The 23,626-nt window shown below is 40.0% G+C and overlaps 1 protein-coding gene across 2 annotated transcripts in view; it reads right to left on the reverse strand.

Moving 5' to 3' along the window:
- The window catches only part of LOC113060401 (serine/threonine-protein kinase D3-like), a 131,173-nt gene that overhangs the window by 89,053 nt on the left and 18,494 nt on the right, over positions 1 to 23,626 (reverse strand). For both annotated transcript variants that reach the window (XM_026229290.1, XM_026229289.1), the window contains exon 3: positions 16,255 to 16,393. In XM_026229290.1, coding sequence (XP_026085075.1) covers positions 16,255 to 16,393 — 139 coding nt within the window. The remainder of the gene's footprint in view (positions 1 to 16,254; positions 16,394 to 23,626) is intronic.

The following is a 23,626-nucleotide window of genomic DNA, read 5'->3' on the forward strand; positions in this document are numbered from 1 at the left end:
TAGCTCCGCCCGCACGTCACGCCTCCAGCCGGTCGTGTTCAGATCGGTACAGACAAAATCGGTACAGACTATCTTTCTCTTATGAATATAATAAAACTAAAGACTTTTTGGAGTTATAAAGGATTCAGTACTACTCTATAGGTACTCGAGATTAAAGGGTTAGTTCGCCCAAAAATGAAAATTATGTCATTAATAACTCACCCTTATGATGTTCCAAACATGTAAGACCTCCTTTTATCTTCGGAACACAGTTTAAGATATTTTAGATTTAGTCCGAGAGCTCTCAGTCCCTCCATTGAAGCTGTGTGTACGGTATACTGTCCATGTCCAGAAAGGTAAGAAAAACATCATCAAAGTAGTCCATGTGACATCAGAGGTTCAGTTAGAATTTGTAGAAGCATCGAAAATACATTTTGGTCCAAAAATAGCAAAGACTTTATTCAGTACTCAGAATCTCTGGGATTAGAATTTGCAACTAGACAGATGTACTGTTATTTCCACTACAGTCAAAAATCTGTGTGTTATCTTAGACAGCAACTTGACTTTTGAAAATCATATTTCCCATGTTACAAAAACAGCATTCTTCCATCTTAGAAACATTGCCAAGCTAGGAAACTTGTTACCTGTTTCTGATGCAGAAAAGCTGGTTCATGCATTCATGACCTCTGGGCTGGACTATTGTAATGCATTGTTAGGTTGATGTCCTGCATCTTCAATAAACAAGCTACAGGTAGTCAAAATGCAGCAATTTTACCCCAATTTTACAGTCTCCGCACTGGCTACCTATTATGACTGCACGATTAATCGCCATTCTGTGGCGCCATTAATCGCCATGTTTCTCAGTAAGGTCGGTTCTGTGATTATTTAGTAAATCTCCATCACCTGCTTTCAGGTGTAGCAGCATTTGCTACACAGAGCTGTATTTCTCTGACAAGCTGTTCAAAATTGCGATCTAAATCGATTAGCACTTCATTACAGACACTGTATATTTTATTAAGATTAAAATTATAAGATGAACTCAAATAAACCATATATTTCCATAGTCGTATGTTTATAAGTCACACTGAATCAATGAAAGCAGTTAAATCTTCTGTTTATTCAGCTGCGGCTTTCGTGGATTTCTTGTTCGTACCTGTGTTTTATACACTAATTAGGCACATTGAATCAATGAAAGCAGTTAAATTATTCTGTTTATTCAGCTGCAGCGATAGGCATTTCCTGGATTTCTTGTTCGGGGCATATTTGGATTTTAAGCGCAAGAGTGCTCTCTGGCCTTTGGATGGAGGTTTACTACTTATCACAGAATTGTGTTTCACTGAAAGATAAGCATGACAATTGTAATCTTGATTTATTGCCTTTGCAATTTAATTTTAATTAATTGTGCAGCCCTACTACATACTGTAGATTCCAGACCTTCAGCCATCAGTCTGGCTATGCGAGAAAACCTCAGATGCAGCTGTTAATGATGGTTAAAACTTATTCTGCCATAATTTCCCAGTCAAAAATTGTCAACTCTATTTGAGCTAGATTTTTATAAAATGTTAAGTTCAAGTGTCTGATAAAGCAACAATACCAACTCTGATGATGCACTCTTTAATTAAAATAATAATAATCAACCCTTTATATTTATTATTATCTTTATTATTATTTTGAATATATATTTCAGTGCTTAATGGTGTGACGTGGGATTGTATTTATTTATCAGAACTGTGCCATGGCAGAAAAATAGTTTGGGAAACACTAGTGAGTAGGGCAGTGTGATTAATCGAAATCAAATCGAAATCGCGATATGAGACGTTGTGATTTGCTAATCGCAAAAGCCTGTGATGTGGACGCGATATTAACTCTGTTCCAGAGCATATGCATGACTGTCAGTCTTCAGTGACAGTCTTACTAACCAACAGAGTGAGCGCACCTCCGTTTTCCCCAATCAGCTCTGCTCTAAGCAGCTGTATACACGCCCACTATAAAAAAAATAAATAAATAAAAAAAACACCGGAAAACAGTAGAGAGACAGATTGGGATTATGGCGTCTACAGGGTCAGGTCAATAGTTAGGAAAATTAAAACTAAAGAAAAACGTTTGTTAACTTAAGCTTTGAAAAGACAGACAACGAACAAAAAATATAATTTACAAGAGCTGCGTCACAATGCATATGAAGAGCATCCCTTATTGCATGTTCGGTATTCCCAATTCAGAAGACCGTACACACAGCCTGTGTCTCTGAATATTAAAAAATGTTAGGGTAACGATTCATATAAAAAAAAAAAAAAATTAACTTGAGAAAATAGTTATTTATTTTTCATTGGCTCAAGTAAAAAAATATGTGAATCATTACCAAATTTATTTATTTATTTTAATTGGATGAATGAAACACTTTGCATCTTGGTTATATTCGCACCAACATTATTTCATTTTAACATTTTGGAATAATGTATTTACAGTATATAGCATACTTTTATCTAGTTTGACATTTTGGAATAATGTATTTATATAGCATATTTTTATTTAGTTTCACTGGGAAATACCTTTTTTTAAATTTACAACCAAATTTAAAAACTAAAATACTGAACGCTGATTGAGAAACATGTTATTGAATGTGTGTTGATTGTGTTGTTTGGATTGTAGAACTATGCAGTTGTTGCCTTTAATTTCACATTGTTACAGTTATTGTTTTCATCGAAGGCCAGTTTTATGTAGTTTCAACCCAATTCAAAAACAAAAGCTAAATGCTGATGTCTGTACCATCTATGTTGGTATTGAATGTAGGCTACTTACTGTGCAGATACTGGCGTTAATTTCAGATGGTTACGGTTATTGTTTTCAATAGCCAAAAGCCAGTTTGGACTATTAAATACCAAATAAACATCTTGTTTATGCAAACTTTCTTTCTTTCTTGTTTGTTGCTTAAATTTTTTTTTCCGGAAATCAGTATCGGAATCGGCCAGTTTGCTTGTAAAAAAAATCGGTATCAGAATCGGCCATGAAAAATCATGATCGTGCATCCATAATCTAATCAACCAATCACATGGCAGTTGCTTCAATGCATTCAGGGGTGTGGTCCTGGTCAAGACAATCTCTTGAACTCCAAGCTGAATGTCAGAATGGGAAAGAAAGGTGATTTAAGTAATTTTGAGCGTGGCATGGTTGTTGGTGCCAGACGGGCCGGTCTGAGTATTTCACAATCTGCTCAGTTACTGGTATTTTCATGCACAACCATTTCTAGGGTTTCCAAAAAAAGGGTTGAAAAGGGAAAAACATCCAGTATAAATTAAAATTAAATTAAAATTAAAAATTAAATTCATGCATTTAGCAGATGCTTTTATCCAAAGCGACTTACGCACTGTATCAATTGATTCAGGCTATCAATTTTTACCTATCATGTGTTCCCGGGGAATCAAACCCCCAACCTTGCACTTGATAGTGCAGAGAACTGAACATTATTTTCAACATTATTACCTGTAATCTAAAGCCTCAGGTAATGGGTAAAAAAGTATTTTTTGTGAGCTTTTTCTTTTGGACAGTTTGTTTCAATGAACTGGTTCAATTCACTATTTGGTTCTAGTAATCATGCAATGACATATACACAATTGTATCCAATATGCATGTGAAATGTGGATGTTTTAAGCACCTAGAGCAGTGGTCTCAAACTCAATTCCTGGAGGGCCACAGCTCTGTAGAGTTTAGCGCAAACCAGCTCCAAATCACACCTGCTTGGAAGTTTCTAGAATCCTGAAGACCTTGATTAGCTGGATCAGGTGTGTTTGATTAGGGTTGGAGAAAAACTGTGCAGAGCTGTGGCCCTCCAGGAATAGAGTTTAAGACCAATGACCTAGAGTGAATAAACATCATCTTCAGCTCACGTTTTAACATAAACAATGAGAAACCATAAAAATAAAAAATAAAAAACATTAATTTTGCCCCTACATTCAAGTGCTCAATTCACGTATTTGCTTATCTCTGGCTCATCCATCTTCAGTCCGAGTCAGAACTGTTTCCTCAGTTCAGTTCAGTGTGTTTAGGCTCATTTCGATTTGGAGTGACTGTCAGGCATGCCCAAAAGTACCATTTCAGGCAATTCAGTCTGTAACCTGGGGCCTCATTTATAAAGCTTGCGTACGCACAAAACGGGACTGAAAACATGCGTACGCCAGTTCCTGCGCTAAAGGTGGGATTTATAAAGAAAAACTTGACGTGAAAATATGCGCACCTACATGCAAACTCTGACCCATGCGTACGCACATTTTGAAGACAAAGCAGTTTGGCGACACTGATGGTGAGTTGAGGAACTGACTGCGGATAAAGGGAATTAACCCTTTGCAAAATGACAAAATTTACTTTGTCATGTTTCAGTATTTACAATATTTACAAGTTGCTCATAGGTCCCGGTTACAACAAAAAATACAAATAACATTAAATCACCATTATGGGTCCTAAAGATACATACATGCATGTTTAGTTTAAAGACATAAAAGGAACTATATGTATATATCTTAAATGGATGTAGGCCTATCACTCATTATGTGATTAATGTGATAAGGTGTAAATGATTAAATCTGATAGCTGAAAACATAAATAGCCTACTGCAGCAACACTTAAGTGCATATTGTATGATGGATGCGCTGGCACTGCTGGAAGACTATGCCAATGGCAGACTTCGAAGGGAAAGAGTATTCAGGGACCGTGAGGATTTCCTAGCCCATGATGATGAGTGGCTAATAAGCCGCTTTAGATTTCCTAGAGCCATGCTCTTGGATCGGTGTGCTGAACTTGGCCCAGCATTACAAAGACCAACAACACGGAACCGCGCCATCCCGGTACCAACCCAAGTACTTCCAGTTTTAGGATTTTTGGCAACCCGGACATATCAGTGGGAAATAGGCGACAGGTAACTAAGTGTACTTTTTTTTTTATGCAAAACCTTATTGATTTTAACATTCCTATTAATTTGTCATAGGTCTGGGATTTCACAGCCATCCCTAAGCTCATTAATGCCTGCAGTTTTGAAAGGGATTATTAAAATGACCAATCGATACATAAAGTTTCCTTACACTGTTGGAGAACAGGCCAATATCAAAAGGCAATTTGCAGCAATGTCCGGTTTCCCAAATGTAATCGGCGCAATCGACTGCACTCATATTGCTATAAGGGCTCCATATGTAGATGAATTCATATGTGAATCGCAAACATGTGCATTCAATAAATGTGCAAATTATATGTGACGCCAACTTGACTAAGGAATGTTGTGGCACGATGGCCTGGTTCTACACATGACTCTTTTATTCTAGCGCACAGCAGTGTAGGGAATCGAAACTGGTGCCGTTCGCGATGGCTGGCTTCTGGATAAGTAAATGCATATAATTGTTTTTACATAACAGTTAAAGCCTATTGTAAAAAATAATCTGTTATACTTTACAGGTGACAGCGGTTACCCGCTCAGGCGCTGGCTACTCACCCCATTCTCAAACCCTCAGAGCGCAGAAGAAGTGCGCTTTAATGATACCCACACTCGTGCGCGCTCAGTAGTTGAGAGAGCCATTGGCCTCCTCAAGTGTAGATGGCCTTGCCTTGATGCTTCGGGTGGTAGACTTCTATATCAACCAAAAAAAGTATGCCAGATTATCATGGCGTGCGCTATTTTACACAAAATTGCACTGATGAATGGTATCCCTGTTCCTCCCGACCTACCACAACACCAGCACGAAGAGCCTGACCCACACCACCCTCCCCAACAAGAAGGACATCATCAGGGAGCAAGGCTCCGTCAGGAAGTAATGCGCCATTTGTGAAGAACAACAGTGCAAAGGTTCATTTTTTAACAGGATCTTTTAATGTAGATGCAATGTCACCCAGCACAACCCTTATTTGCTTAAGCTCATCTGCGATTACAGTAATTGCATTAATGGTGTCTCTCTGTGTCTGCAGAACAGCCTAAGTCAGCACCCGGCCACTTCCCGCCATGCCATAAGGTCGGGACGCACTTGTGCTGGGGACCTCGGGAAACTCCATAGGCCCTGCAGACTCTGCGCTGGGAGTTTCGTCACACTGGTCTCCCGCAGACTCCGCAAGAATAAGGACTAAACCAATTGTACACTCAAAAAAATAAATTGTTGAATGAACATGATTTATTCGTAGCACCCATTATGCATCTAATCAAATCAAGTAAACTTGCACTGCTTCTAATAATAATTCAGTTACAAATAACAAAAATGAATCATTTAACATAAGTAAACGTGTTATATCCTTATTAATCAGACATATTTGTATTTTGCAAATCAAACAAGTGGCTAGTTGACTTTTTTGAGTGTATAATTTATTTTGTTTCATTGAGCACACAAGCAATAAAGTTATTTACCTGGTTCCCCTGTATCCAGCACATCTGTGTCTCCCTCCCTCTCAGACACAATGCCACTCGGTTTGGCCGAGAATCGAGGCCATTCGGGTCTCCATTGGGGACAAATTGGGGGCGCCTTTGCCCCCACCAGTCGCACACACACTCTGTCGGTGAGAGGCAAGCCGTTTCTTTGCTCCCGCCTTAAGATCGGACCACTTCTTTTTTACATCTGGAACCGTCCTGTTTGCCGAAGCAACTGCGTTTACCAGTTACCAGCAGTGATGTGTTGCCACTCTAAATATTTTTTTTTTAATTGGTAATTCCACTGCTGTGGCCACCAAACAAAATAGCCTTCCTTTCATCCACCTCACTCACAAGAACCTCTATTTCTGCCTCAGAGAAATTTTGCTTCTTGCCCTTGCTCTCCATTGCTGCCATGATTTTGCTTTTAAAAAACACAAATTTCCTTGCTCCTTTTAATATGCATGGCCAATGAGGTCTATATATCTATATATGGTTGAATGGTCGATTTTTTTTTTTTTTAAACGCATGGTTTTATAAATCTGAATATTTTTTTGCGTACGCTATTTATGGCTTTTGTGCGTACGTAGAGTTTTAGTAAGGATCCTACGCACAGTTTTATAAATGAGGCCCCAGGTAACTAGTTAATCAAAAAGAACTGGTTCAAAAGAATGATTCATTCATTTGTGAACCGAACAACACTCCAGACTGTTTGCCTGAGACTGTGTATTAAAGGTATTAATGCTGTAAATAATGTTCAGTTTCTCCCTCAGACTGATCTTTTTGCTTCATAAGACTTTAATATATCGTCAGGAGCCATGGGTATTAATTTTGTGTACCTTGATATGCTTTGTCTTATTCTCAAAGACAGGGAGCTGCTGACTAGCATTTTATGAATCACCAAAGCCAATGGCTTCAGCTAAACATCTTTACTGTTCTACTCAAAAAAAAAAAAAAGTTACCTACATCTTGCATGGCCCGAGGGTAAGTAAATTAACAGCAAATTGTCACTTTGGAAGAGCTATCCCTTTAACCAGTTTCATAGAATGTGTTCAGAGCATAAGTTCAATAACAGGAAAACTTTCATGAATAAGGATCTGAGTTCTGGGAGAGCTTGGAACTTTAGACGGAACAATCCAGAATACTGGCTTGCAGTCAGTCATGCACATTGTTGATTTCCAGTGCAGGACACTTGAATCCGTGTTAATATATATATGTTACAGAGGAGGTTCCTGTACCGCCTCCCTTGCACCACCAGAGGGAGCCATCGCCCGAATATTAGTTTTACTATGAACTCCATTTCCCACAAGGCCTCATACCTGGGACTAATTACACCTACACCTGCACCTCATTTCCACACTCATATAAACTTCTCACACACACACACTCATTGCGAAGTCTTGATTTGCCCCGGCTGTCAGTTCTGAGAGTTATTACCCGCGTTTTGTTTTCTTCTCTTGACCCTGGACTGTTTCACGTTATTGATTGTTCTCTGCCTGCCTCGACTTTCTGCCTGATTACCCGACTCTGTCTCTGCCTCGCCCCCATTGCTTAGTTTGCTGTCGTTTGACCCCGTCTGTTTGACTATCCTAAATAAAGAGCTGCAAATGGATCAAACTCCGTCTGGTTCTTCGCAACAGAAGACTTCGCCAATTAGTGATCCAGCGGCCCTCGCACAACTCTCCACCGAATTGACTGCCCAAGCATCTCAGCTGGCATCACAACAGCATCAGCTGAACCGACTGACAACTCTAACGGAGGAGCTAGTTCAAGCATTTCAAGGTATCCGTCATTCGACAACAAGCGCCATGGCTGCCCGACAACCAGCGGCAAGTAACCCTTCGCCGTTGATGACTTGCCCGGTCAGCCCTCGCCTCGCCTTCCCAGAACGGTTTGGCGGAACTCCGACTAAATGTAGGGGTTTCCTGTTACAGTGCTCTCTTTTTGTCAATCAACAGCCGCTATTATACCCCACGGAATCCAGCTGTATAGCATTTGTTTGTTCGCTACTCACCGGGAGGGCGTTAGAGTGGGCAACAGCAGTCTGGAGGACGGATGGTTCCGCTTTCCCCTCATTCGATGCATTCCTTCAACAGTTCCGTGAGGTATTCGAATATTCTACGGAGAGAGGAGATGCTGGAGAGCAGCTATTAACCCTTACTCAAGGGAGGAGTTCGGCTGTGGAGTATGCTCTCTCATTCTGCACACTCGCAGCTCAAACCACCTGGGTCGAGGACACACTGAAACTGCTGTTTCGAAAAGGATTAAGACCAGAGTTATAGTCCAAATTGGCTTGCCGTGACGAGGGTAGGAATCTGAATGAATTCATTGATCTCACCATCCGAATTGACAATTTGATCCGCTTACGACGCCCAACACAAGCTCCAGTCCACATGTCTCACGAAGCGGCCATGAATCAGGAACCAATGCAACTAGGAACGACCCATATCACGCCTGAGGAACGCGAACATCGTATGCAGAATCACCTCTGTCTTTACTGCGGTCAACCGGGTCATATGAGGACTTCCTGCCCTGTATGTCCGTCGACAAGATCTCAAACGGTGAGTCAACAAACTAAGAACACCCCCTCCTCCTCTTGCTTTAATCTACCAGCACAGTTATTCGCTCAGAACAAAGTATTTCTGACTTCAGCACTCGTAGATTCGGGGGCAGCGGGGAATTTCATTTCAAGTGAGTTTGTTACTCAGTGCCAATTGACCCTAACTCCCTGTAACTCACTCTTGGCAGTGGAGGCGCTAGATGGATGACCCCTCGGTGACGGGAGGATTCTCCAGATCACGGAGGAAGCCACACTCCTCATTGGACCCTTACATACAGAAACCATCCGATTCTATGTCATCAATTCATCCACTCACTCCATTATCCTTGGACTACCCTGGCTGCGCACCCATAACCCTCACATCTCCTGGAGAGAGAATCAAATTATCCAGTGGGACCCCTCTTGTCAAGTTTGCTGTTTGTCCAAGATTTCAAGAATCCACAGCAAGGCCTCTGACCCTTCTGTTCCGGACGTTAACAGCCTAAACATGCCAGTCGAGTACTCTGACTTAATCGAGGCCTTCAGCAAGAGAAAAGCATCTCAATTACCTGAACACCGCTCTGTAGATCGCGCTATTGACCTAATGCCCAGTACCACACCGCCTAAGGGAAGAATCTTCCCTCTCTCACAACCAAAATCTGAAGCAATGAAGCGCTACATCGAGGAAGAATCAGCCAAGGGCTTCATCAGACCTTCATCTTCACCAGCTTCAGCCGGGTTCTTTTTTGTTAAAAAGAAGGATGGGGGATTGCGGCCCTGTATTGACTATCGTGGCCTGAATGATATCACTGTGAAATTTTGTCACCCACTCCCACTGGTTCCGTCCGCGTTAGAACAACTCAATCGGGCCAAATTCTACACCAAATTGGATCTCCGCAATGCTTATAATCTCATCCGCATTCGTGCAGGGGATGAGTGGAAGACCGCCTTCTCAACCACTAGTGGGCACTATGAGTATCTTGTCATGCCCTTCGGCCTAGCCAACAGTCCGTCTGTCTTCCAGTCTTTCATGAATGACGTCTTTCGGGACATGCTAAATAAATGGGTAATAGTATACATCGACATCTTAATCTACTCTAACACCATGGAGGAACATGTCCGTCACGTCCGGTCAGTGTTAAATCGTCTCATCCAGCATCAACTCTATGCCAAAGCTGAGGAATGCGAATTCCACCAGACCAGTATATCATTTCTGGGGTACGTGATCAGTCCGTAGGGAGTCGCCATGGAGGACAAGAAGGTTAGTGCAGTTCTGGAATGGCTTTTACCTCAAACAGTGAAGGAGCTCCAACGTTTCTTAGGATTCACCAATTTTTACTGCTGCTTTATCAGGAACTTCAGTACTATTGCTTCACCTTTAACCACCATGACAAAACGTCATACAACCCGTCTGAGTTGGTCCACAGAATCACGTCAGGCTTTCGATGAATTAAAGATCAGATTCACTTCAGCACCCATCTTATGACACCCAGACCCTGAACGGCAGTTCATCGTCGAGGTCAACGCTTCTAGCACAGGGGTAGGGGCAGTTCTATCACAACGTCATGGACAACCGGCCAAGACGTACCCATGCGCATTCTTCTCTCGCAAATTGTCTGATGCCGAATGCAATTATGATGTGGGCAACCGTGAGCTTCTGGCTATGAAATTGGCCCTTGAGGAGTGGCGACATTGGTTAGAGGGATCCACACACCCCTTCATTGTACTCTCCGACCACAAAAACTTGGAATATCTCTGTTCAGCCAAAAGCTTGAATCCACGTCAGGCCAGGTGGGCATTGTACTTTACACAATTTAACTTCTCTGTGACCTACCGCCCAGGATCCAAAAATATGAAGGCTGATGCCCTATCCCGCCAAACGGAGGAATCGGTTCACACCACCCTTTCTGAGAATATCATCCCGGAGAGTCTGCTCGTAGCCCCAGTGCAATGGGATATCCTGACAGAAATTGAACAATTTAACAGTCAAGAACCACCTCCAGGCGAATGTCCAGCGAACCTCATCTATGTCCCCGAGTCCCTACGCAAACAACTCATGACCCAGGTACACACGACACCCAGCTCAGGTCATCCCGGAATCACAGCCACGACACAACTTCTTCGAAACCGCTTCTGGTGGCCCACTCTGTTAACTGATACCAGCACATTCATTCGCAACTGCACCAACTGCAACATGTCAAAGACTCCCCGACAAGTACCAGCTGGCCTCCTGACTCCGCTACCCACACCACAACGACCTTGGTCACACATTGCTATTGACTTCATCACTAACTTACCCAACTCACAGGGTAACACCACTATATTCACCATCATTGACCGTTTTTCTAAAGCCTGCCGTCTTATTCACCTACCTAAACTACCAACATCCCTGGAAACTGCCGAACTTCTCTGCAATCAAGTTTTCAGGTTCTATGGTCTCCCCGAGGATATTGTGTCAGATCGAGGACCACAATTCATCTCCCGAGTCTGGACAGCATTCTTCAGACATCTCTGTCAATGTCAGCCTTACATCCGGATATCACCCGGAATCAAACCGAACGTCTCAATCAAGAGGTTATCCGGTTCCTAAGGTCATACTGTCAACAAAATCAAACTGAGTGGAGCCGGTAGTAGTTCTGGGCAGAATATGCCCAGAATTTCCTCACCAAGCCTGCCACAGGTATGACACCTTTCAAATGTATCCTGGGTTACCAACCACCGCTATTCCCCTGGTCAGGTGAACCCACCGATCTGCCCTCAGTAACCGAATGGCTGCAGAACAGCGAGGCCATCTGGGATTGGGCTCATACCCATCTGCTCCATGCAGTCAGATGGCAGGAACAACAGGCTAACCGTCATCGTCGCCCTGCTCCAGCATATGCTCCTGGTCAATGGGTCTGGCTTTCCACCAGAGATCTCCGCCTCAGATTACCCTGCAAGAAACTCAGTCCCAGGTATGTTGGCCCGTTCAAAATTATTAAACGAATCATCCCCGTATAATTTCGTTTGGAATTGCCTGCTAATTATCGTGTTTCCCCTACTTTCCATGTTTCCCTACTCAAACCTGCTGGGGGTCCGAGTGGAACGACGGACGAAGGAGCTGCACCCCAGGCCCCTGCTCCTATCCAGATTGATGGCGAGGAGGCGTATCGTGTGCATGAGTTGCTTGATTCCAGACGCCGTAGGGGTACGCTGCAGTACTTGGTCGACTGGGAGGGATTCGGTGCGGAGGAGCGTTCTTGGGTTAATGCAGAGGATATTCTCGACCCTACACTACCCTACACTGAGGAGTTTCATCGGATGCATCCAGAGAGACCGGCCCCCCGACCTCGAGGAAGACCCCAGCGTCAGTTGCATCCTCGCTTCAGGAGCCGCTCGCAGGGGAGGGGCTCTGTTACAGAGGAGGTTCCTGTACCGCCTCCCTTGCACCACCAGAGGGAGCCATCGCCCGAACATTAGTTTTACTATGAACTCCATTTCCCACAAGGCCTCACACCTGGGACTAATTACACCTACACCTGCACCTCATTTCCACACTCATATAAACTGCTCACACACACACACACACTCATTGCGAAGTCTTGATTTGCCCCGGCTGTCAGTTCTGAGCGTTATTACCCGTGTTTTGTTTTCTTCTCTTGACCCTGGACTGTTTCACGTTATTGATTGTTCTCTGCCTGCCTCAACTTTTTGCCTAATTACCCGACTCTGTCTCTGCCTCGCCCCCATTGCTTAGTTTGCTGTTGTTTGACCCCGTCTGTTTGACTATCCTAAATCAAGAGCTGCAAATGGATCAAACTCCGTCTGGTTCTTCGCAACAATATATATATATATATATATATATATATATATATATATATATATATATATATATATATAATGTATTGGCTTTATAGTGGCTATCGATTTTGCTTGACAAACCTCATTAGGCTGCGGTTCTCTCGGTTGGTTGTGCATCTTTTTTTTTTCAACACTTTTTCCTTCTAGTTAACTATCTGTTAACATGCTTGGATACAGCACTGTGTTAACAGCCAGTTTCTTTGGAAATTAATTTTTGTGGCTTACCCTCCTTGTGAAGGGTGTCAATGATTTTTTTCTGGACAACTGTCAGATCAGCAGTCTTCTCCATGATTGTGTAGCCTAGTGAACCAAGCTGGGAGACCATTGTGAAGGCTCGTGAAACCTTTGCAGGTGATTTGAGTTGATTAGCTTATTGGCTTGTCACCATATTCTGATTTGTTAAAAGAACCAAAGACTTAAACTACTTCAGTCTGTGTGCATTGAATTTATTTAATACACAAGTTTCCAATTTGAGTTAAATTACTGAAATTAACTTTTCCACAACATTCTAATTTACGGAGATGCACCTGTAGTTTTTAGCTAATATTTACTCAATACTGTCCATATACACTAATTTGGGGTCATGAGATTTAAAAAAAAATATATAGAATTCACCCACACCGTCAACAGCAGCTTGCTTGAGGCTCAAACTTGTCTCCCTGAACGTGTGCAGTAACTTGAAACTGCAGCATGTTGAACCTCTTTAACAGCCTGAGATTCTGCCATGGGGTCCATCCCCTTGTTGGTGGCTGAGCGCCCCATCTAGGAGCCAGCATGGGAACCATCAGCTGACCTATTTCTCCATGAGCTGGTTTAAGTCAATCAACAGTAACTCGTTCTGGATTGCCTCCAACATCGATACGGAGGCCATCCAGTGTCGATGTTGGTGAGCTTCATGACGGATGTAAACAAAGTCAGCCGCAGAGAGATCTTTGGGCATTCAAGCTACTGTCAGTCCATGCTGAGAAGCAGGGACAAGTTTGAAAGAATTGATTCTGTCCAGGGGGGCCGAGCGTTGGACTCCAAGGCCTTGTGCTGTCTGGGATGAAATCTCCTGTGACCTGCAGAGCCTGGCTATATACCAACTCTGCTGAGTAAGTTTGTAGATCCTCCTTGGGAACCGTTCACAGGTCCAGGAGGACCCAGGCTCACTTCATCTGTCATCCGTCAGACTGGCACTCTTTTGAGAGAGAGATGAAAGCGTTCACAGAGCCCACTGGCCTGTGGGTAAAAAAAAAGCCATAGTACGGTGAAGCTGCACACTTAGGATCTGAGACACCTCAGATGTAAATTGAGGGCGGCGGTGAGAAGATATGTCCGATGGTGTGCTGGAACATGCAACCAAAGTGCCAATGAAAGCTTGTGCTACATCCGCCATTGTCATTGAGGCCAATGGTACTGCTTCCGGCCACCTGGTGGTTTGGTCCACCATAGTCAGAAGGTGAGCAAACCCCCAAGATGGTGGCAGTGGACCAAACAGGTCAATGTTAACAAGGTGAAAACATCATTCTGGTACCTTCTAAGGTTTCCAGTGATGCTTGGATGTGTCTCTGTACTTTAGCCTGCCTACATTCCACACGTTGAAACCCAGCTCCGCAAATCCTTTTTCAATCCATGCCACATAAACTTTGACGAGACTTGTTTCTGTGAAGCTTTCTGGCGAAGGTTTCACAAACCATGGAACTTTGTTGAACACTGCTCTCCTCCATCGCACAGGTATCACTGGACGAGGGTGGCCTCTGGAGACATCACACATCAGCATAACTCCAGGGTACACAGAAGTAATTAAGGAGTCAGTTGCTGTAAACTTGTGTGATACTGCCTGGTACAAATCTGCCAGCTGTCCCAGTTCCCTGTAGTCAGTTACTGTACTGTTTGCAAGAGAGGTAAGAGCATTTTTTGGTAATTGTTGTAAGAACAATTGTTGTAAGAAAACAAAAGAAGCTTGCGTTCTGCAAGTGAACGTCACTTGATTGTGCCATCCCAAAGAAGCACAAAGTCACTTTTACGGACTTTTAAATTAAATGTTCCCTCCTGGTGGAATGACCTTCCCAACTCAATCCGAGCAGCTGAGTCCTTCACCATCTTCAAGAATCGGCTTAAAACACATCTCTTCCATCTTTATTTGACCCTCTAACTTTATCACTCAATATTCTAATTCTATTCTTAAAAAATCTAACTACCTTTCTAATATTTTTCTATTCTATTTTTCTTTTATTTATTATGCAATTATATATGTGTGTGTATGTGTAAAGACAACTAACTAGCTTGCTCTATTCTTTTTTTTTAATTCTATCTGTTTTCTTTTTATTTATTATATTATTTAAGATCCCATGCTACATGTACTGTATTAAACTAACTGAGACTTGTTAAAGCACTTATATATCATTGCTCTTTTTGTTGTTTTTGATTGCTTCCACTGTCTTCATCTGTAAGTCGCTTTGTATAAAAGCGTCTGCTAAATGAATAAATGTAAAATGTAAATGTAAAACATGGCTTTTGCACACCCAGCAGTGCTAGCATGTGGTCCATTAACTCGAACGGCCGTGAATGTCCGAGGCCAATCAGAGAGATCAAACAATGTGCTCTTTCAGTCTCTGATAAACATAAACACTAAAGATATGCCTTTAGTGTAAAATATTTATCCCGAGCAGGGGGATTTTCCAGAATGCTGATTGCTAGCATGACCATGGAGCTGTGGAGGGCTGCGACGACATAATAGTATCTTGTGTCGTCTGCGGACATTTGTGTATAGACTGAGCTATGTGTGTGTATATATATATATATATATATATATATATATATATATATATATATATATATATATATATATATATATATATATATATATATATATATATATATATATATATATTATTTTTTTTTATTTTTTTTTTTTTTACACTTTCTGCATCTTATCAAAGCATCAACAAAACTCTATAACTCGTAGAGGGGACATATCAAACATGCATGTCTGTGTGTGTGTCGGTGATGTGTGAATTAAGTATGTGGTGTGTGGGTTGCTTGCCCCTACAGATCAATAATAAAGTAAAACTGTAATAATGTGAAATATTCTTATAATTTAGAATAACTTTTTTCTATTTGAATATATTTTATGCAGCTGAACTTTCTTGAGCACATTTACTGCTCGCGAAAATATTATCAATGTTGAAAAAAGCTGCTTTATATTTTTGTGTATATGGTGCTACATTTTTTCAGGATATTCTGATGAAAACAAAACAACTTTTAACCTAAATGGAAATCTCTGTAACATTAAACATTTATTAATTCTGATCAATGCATCAATGCTGAAGAAAAAGTATTAATTTCTTTAAAAAAAAAGAAAAGAAAAAAAGCAGTTTAAGCAGTTGTTTCTTTGTGTATCTCATTAACAGACTCATGTATTTCACGTATCATACACAACCACTGGTAATGGTGATGGTGTTGTTTCAAAGTGAAACTTTTGTCCCACACAATGTATTGTCTATATATTAATAAGGCCACAGTGAGTACAACTCACCAGACAGGACGACCTCAATCAGATCTCCCTCATGGATATTCTCTGCTGATGTTAACCGCTGGATGATGTTGTCTGAGTTCAGATCATGGCGGAAGAGCAAGACCTTATCGTACAAGCCAAAGAATCCACATTCTGGGAACTGAGGAGGAGAGAATGGGATTTGTTATTAATAATGAAATCAAACATCAAAAGTTTATTTCCTTGATCAGAGCTTTGCATAAATACAAATATATTGTGTGCAGAATTTCATATTCACTAATGATTTGAAATAATTTTTTTTATTTTTTTTATTAGTTTATTTATCTAATATGTTTATTTATCAGGGACAATGCAGCGCACATTGTTACATACATAATTATCATAGACAAAGCCATAACAAAATGTGTAAATGTGTTGCATAAAAGGTTTCTAGCCAATAGGCTAATTTGCAATCCCAGTCCCTGGTCAGGCCTTTCTAAAAACAAAAAACTACGTAGTGTAAACTACACAATCATGCAACAAATACATTATAAACATTAACATGTCCACATATTTGATTTTCTTTCAGCCAGTGTTTCACCTTTCTATTAAATGTTTTCAGGTTGGTTTCTATTTTTATTTCCGTTGGTAAATCATTCAAAAAATGGGTCCCTATCACTGAAAAACTTCAGTGGCCAAAAGTGGTTTTGCGCCCCTCTGCTATGCAGTTGCCACCCGCTGCTCTCCTAGTGGCAACTCCCCTTGTGTTTATTTTTGTCACAAAAGGACAGAGTACGGCTGGAGCTTGATTATTTATACATTTAAAAATCAGCTTAAGGAAAGAGAACTTAAAACAGTCAAAATTTAAAAGCTTGTATTTCTGTACAATCAAACAATGATGCCACATAATTGGTTTCTGATCCATTATTTTCAGTGCTTGTTTGTATAATGACATGATGGGTTTGACTGTTGTCTGGGAGGCTTGGCCCCATACAGTAACACAATAAGATAAATGAGAAAGTATCATAGCATGAAAAAACAGCAAAGCTGCTTTGACAGGTGTTTGATGCCTAATCATTCTAAAACAGTTTAGGATTGTCCGAACAGTCTTACAGAGTTTGTTAATGTGTGTATTGAATTTGAGTTGGGGATCCAGAATAATACCTAAAAATTTTAATTCCTCAACTTCCTCTGTGGCTTCTTGATCTATTTTAATTGTACATTTAGTTTTTCCTCTAATTGAGAAGCACATAGATACCGTCCTTTTGACGTTAAGCGCCAGATGATTTTCTTTAAGCCACTGGGATATACCCTCCATTTCCTTAGTCAGGGTCTCTGCTACTATAGTTGGTGTCCTAGCTGAAGCATAAATTACTGTATCGTCAGCATACATTTGGCAGTTGGCTGACTGACAGCATGTAGGTAAGTCGTTTATATATAGACTTAAGAGCAGAGGCCCCAAAATGGAGCCCTGTGAAATACCCATTGTGGATTGTAATGATGTTGAGAGTTCGGAGTTTACTTTAACACGTTGCTCTCTATGCTCCAAATATGATGCAAACCAGCCGATAGCATGTTCAGAGAAGTTGAAGGTGGTAAGTTTATTCAATAGTATGTTGTGGTTCACGGTGTCAAAGGCCTTTTTTAGGTCTATAAACACAGCTCCCACAACATTACCCTTGTCCAACTTAATGTTCTCGTAAGGTAGCAATTAGCCATTTCTGTAGAATACCCTGCTCTGAATCCAAACTGTTTAGAATTGATAAGTTTGTTACCTTCAAGATGTTCTACTAACTGTTCTATGATAATTTTCTCTAAAATTTTGGAGAAAGCCGGCAGTATTGAGATTGGCCTGTAGTTGCTTGCTTGATTCTTTGCACCAGCCTTGAAAATTGGTGTAATAATGGCTTGTTTCCAACTTTGTGGGAATTTGCCCACTCTGATGGAAAGGTTTACAAGGTGGGTTACATGATTAATTAAAGCAGAGCAATGAGTTGTAATAAAAGCAGTGTTGAACCCGAAATACATCCTTTGCCTTAGATTTATTTAATTTATTAATAATTTTATATACTTTTTCCTGACTAACCTCTTTAATTTGAAAAAGATCTGATTGGTCAGACTTTGTAGTCTGTGATAGGGTTGCTGGTTCAAAAGTCTCAGCAAGCTCCTCAACAGACTGAATAAAGAAATGATTAAGTTCATTTGCAATAGCTGAATTGTTAGTGCTGATAACTCCATTCACTTCCAACTCAGTTATTGTTTTTTGTTGACTAGGCTTAAGTTTAGTAAGGCTATTGAGGTGCTTCCAAAGGGATAAACTATTTCCTTACGAATCCTCAATCAATTGCATAAAATAGGCTGTCTTTGCTTTACGCAATTCTCTAACTACTGCATTTCTCAATCCTTTAAAGATGAGAAAATCGGTATTTGTTTTGGAGAGCAGCGCTTTTTTTCAATGCATAGTCTCTCTTTTTCATTAGCTGACGAGTGTCATTGTTCAGCCATGGTAAGGAGGCTTTTCGTTTTGTCTTACTATATTTCCCAATCAGATTGGTGAGGTTTTTCATCAGAGAGTTACAACAATTTTCTAAATCATTCGATTGTAAAACATTATTCCAATCTAAATGATCTAAATCATTTTTAACTTGTGTCAACTTAATTTTGGGGATACCCAGGTTCCCTTGTTTACTTTCGTTCGTAAATTTGGGTAAACGCTGTTTAGTGAGTTTCCGTACAACCATGGTCATATTGTGATCAGAGAGCCCTGTTAGTAAATTATAAGTTCTAATGATTCTCTGTGATCTCTTAGTAACTATCAGATCAATCATAGTTTTACTCGCTCGTGTGATCCTTGTTGGACCTTTAATCATCTGATGAAGACTTTGCTTTGACAACAGTCTCTTTATTTTTTTTCTACGGCTTTTCTCTAGCCAGTTAATATTAAAATCACCAAGAAAAACAGATTCGGTGCGAGTATTTACATATTTAAAAATTTTGTCAAAATTCTCATAAAAAGAAACATCATATGATGGTGGGTTATACAGCACTATAATGTTAAAATTCATCTTAGGGGATAATACAACATTTAAAGCCAAACATTCTAATGATGTGTCCAGTTTGATTTCATTACATTTCAGAGTGTCTCTAACATAGAATAGTACCCCCCCCCCCCACACCTTTTTTAGATGTTCTATCCTTTCTATGACAAATGTAACCAGGGACATCAATCATACTGGTCTGGATATTTCTTTTCAGCCACGTTTCGCTCAATGCTAAAAAATCTAAATTAGAGTCAGTTAACAGATGTTGGATCTGATCCCGTTTAGGCAATATACTCCGAATATTCAAATGTCCACCTAGAATACCCTTAGGTTTAGACATAGGCTCCCATATTACCCGTGCGTTATTTACAGTCTGAAAAAAATCTAAATTCTCATTGCTTCCTTACTGATTGGATACTGTCACCGTATGGAGTTCCTGTTACCTCGGGGAAGACGTCCATCCGGAGGTCAGCCGGTGCACGCGCAATCCACCCTCCGGGGAAAGGCCAACAGCAAATGGGCCTGGATTCAATTGTACGTCCCCAGACAGCAAAATCAAAGTCAAAAGAACACCGAAATCACGTCAATTGCATCCTCTCTGATAATCCCGCTTTCTCAGCGTGCCGTGATGGGTTCAATTTGTTTGATGTTCGAGCAAATGGCAATGTTTTGTTTACTCGGCGTGCCATGACGTGGGTGATCAGATTGTTTGGTGATCAAGTAGATGACAAAGTATCCATATCCAAAGAAGTTTAATCTCGGTAATCCATTCGTATTTACTGACTGATGGTTGTCAGCCTGGGACAACGGTTTGTTTGCGCTTAGGTGTTGTCCAAGTGGCAACAACAGAAGCCAACAGCAAAGCAGAAATACGCAAACATTTCCTTCATCTCTATAATTATTATTTAACCGGTTTCTTTGTTTTGTTCTTAAACCAGTAAATATTGAAAAAAATGAGTTAGTAGAAAGTATTGGAGTGGAGCCTGACAAACCACCCGACACATCTGCCGCCATTTTTCGGGGAATCACATTATTGTATAAATAAGGCATAATGTGTAGTTGGCATTTTGTAGTATTTTACAATAATGATCATATGACTTGATAATTACCCCGTTTATTTCACAGATTAAAAGTTAAAGGTTCTAATTAGAAAGAAAAAACAGACAGCTTAGCAAAAAAGTGTACAATGTTATAGTATTATTTTATACAATATTATTTCAATCAATCACCTTTATTTATATAGTGCTTTAAACAAAATACATTGCGTCAAAGCACTGAACAACATTCATTTGGAAAACAGTGTGTCAATAATGCAAAGTTAAAAAAAAAAGTATTATTTCTACTTTTTCAATTTTTTATGGAAAATTTTGTTAGCAACAATACATGTCTTACTCTTTTAAGTTCTCTCTCATCAAGACAGAGTGTGTTAAAAAAGAGAGAGAGGATGAAATGCTCAAAGTATCACTGTTATGTTGCTATGGACAATATTGAACTATTGCTTACACTGTAGCACACATTGACACACGTGACCATTCAGAATCAAGTATTCTAGAGACCCATATAATAATGTGGGATGAATCCTAATTCCTGTTCTCAAGCCAAAGCATGACATGAAAAAGAGACACAGAGAGAAACATCCAAGTTCTGTTTTCCTGCAATGGCTTGCCTCTAAGGAGGTTACCAAAGCTGAGAGGCATGCAGAGCCGAGCAGAGCACCTGGAATGTTAGCCCTGTAAAGAGAAGGTCTGAAAAACATCTGCTGAAATCAAGCCCACAGTAATGAGTCACACTACTGTTCTCTACATCCTCCAGCTCAGTTCTTCTCTGTGTGGATGAAATGTTGAACACTAAAGAAAAATACTTGCAAGATAGAGGGCTCATTACTAGAGCCCGATCCATGTATTGTTTCGGTATTTCGGTATCGGCGAATATGGCGCTGATATGCCGCCGATATGATTTTTTTACAGAACATAAAATGCAGATAAAATGCTTGAAATGGTGTAATTACTTGGTTTGCTCATTTGCTACTGGTGACCCTTTTATTCATTAAAAATAATCAGATTTTGGAGTTTGATGATGAACACATTGCAACCATGCTTGGGACGGGCCACATAAACGAGCAATATATATCGCAGAAAATTAAATATTGCAATGTAATTTTTTCCCAATATCGTGCAGCCCTATACTGTACTATAATATACACAATATAATGTCTGTATAATCAAAAAGGCCTATGCTGTTTAAAAAAAAAAGAGCAAGGTTGTAAATTAAAATGTTTATACTTTTACAAGATAACACTATTTCAGTTTTTCTACTTTAGAAAATGTGAATTCGGTGTGTTACTATTTCTTAGTCATAATCAGAGATGTATACTAGCAATTTCTGAGTGAATTTTGTTTCAAGGTAAATTCTACATTTTTCCACTATCGTCATGAATCTGGGCGATTGACAAGGTATGTTAGTTGGCAGTACTTAAGTTAGTAAACTATGTTAAGAGGGAAACATAAACAATCCAAAATGAAACCATCCCAGAGTCAGACGTGAGAAGTCCTGTCAGGATACGATCACAGCCAATTCTGAGGTATTTCCTTTTATCAAGAATCACCAAACACCCTCCCATTCAGACAGGAGGCTGAATATTTCACATGACATGTCTCTGGTGTATCTGGCCTTTTCAAACCTAAGGGTCTTTGGGAGTATTTTGAGAAAGAGTCAGTGAATAAGTAAAGTTGACTCATTTCATATTTATTGGTATAATGCTACAAAATAAACATTGCTTCAGAGTTGCTTTACAGGAAATCATGATGTTGATGTTTATAATACAATAATAGCAGATTAGAGCTGAACAATAATTTTACTTTTTGTGATAATAAAAGCAATCAAGCAGCTGAGAGTTGCTACATAGTACTGTATATATTGTTAACTAATAAAGTACGGCACATACTGTAATCCAATTTTAAATAAATAACTGGGCAATCATTTAGTAACAATCTGAAATAAACAAAAACAAACTAAATCTGCAACAACAAAAAAAAAGTGTTATATAGGATTTTTTATTTTTTGTTTGCTAACTTGTGAGGAAGGGTTCACAACAGGCCAAATGAAAATATTGGATATGAAGGGATGAAATATATTGGAGGGGAAGAGAATGGGCATAAGAATGGATGGGTGAGGATCAAAGTCCCCCCGAGCTGAAGGTTCTGGATGAGGTATGTCTCACTGCCAACAAAAAAATCCATCTAACACAGCTGTTTCCTGGCTGGGTCCTGACACACAATGCACCAAAAACAACGCTGCCCATAATGCCAGGGCCAATGAAACTCACAGCCAATGTTTTTGAAATTGCCCCAATGTCACCTGTGGTCAGAAATCCCTGTCTGTCGCTGGAACAGCTCTGTCCTTCCTCTAGACCATGATCTCACAATCAACACAATGACATGTCATCACAAAATAAATAAAGAAAAATAAATAAAATCATGAAGGAAAAGAAAAATATTAAGAATGAACTGTATGTGTGTGCTCATATATATGTGTGTGTTCATGGTGTGTGCAGGGTTTACTACTCACTGCTTAGTCTGTGCACATACTTTTATTGTCTATTTTAAGACAATTTTTCTATTCAATGCTTTTCTAATTTAATACAATGATAATTTAAAATTATCTTTTGGAGGGGTAATTTCTCATCCAAAATTGATGTGTGGTTAATTTATGTAATTAACAAAAAAAAAAAAAAAAAAAAAAAAAAAAAAAATAGTGCTTGAAAGCCTTATTTAAAGTTCAAGAATTTAAAATCAAAGAGTAATCTTGTTAAAGGTGCACTAAGCGAATTTTAGCTAACAATGTTAATATTTAAAAGCACCAAAACAAACACGGCCATACCCCAACAGGACCTCGCACCTATTTTGATAACTCCTCCACATACTTACATAAACAACCCTTGTCAGCGATGATGGCAGAATCTGCTATGACTGCCAGTCGCATCTTATTCAAGCAAAAGCTAACACAGAAAAATATATATTTAAATCTGCAATATCTCACTTTATCTGTCATCTGCTAATATCTGTCCTGTGCAATCTCTGAGCACTCTATTCTCCCTATCATTAAACATGCCCCTAACTGCTGATTGGCTGTGAGTGTGTTTTGGGACTCGATCCGTCACTGTGGTGAAAAGCGTTTTTGAAATATTACTTAATGCACCTTTAATTTCCAAAAATCTCAATACTGACCAAAACATTTTGATTGTTACCCTATTTCTGGTTCAACAGATACATGACTAGTGGTCGACAGTTATTGTTTTTTTGACAGCAGATCTCCATGCCGAAATCTTATAAAGCAGTGGGGGTCGATAGCCAATATAATGCAGATATAATTTT

The sequence above is a fragment of the Carassius auratus genome, chromosome 42, assembly GCF_003368295.1.
Source record: "Carassius auratus strain Wakin chromosome 42, ASM336829v1, whole genome shotgun sequence".
Classification (NCBI taxonomy): Eukaryota; Metazoa; Chordata; class Actinopteri; order Cypriniformes; family Cyprinidae; genus Carassius; species Carassius auratus.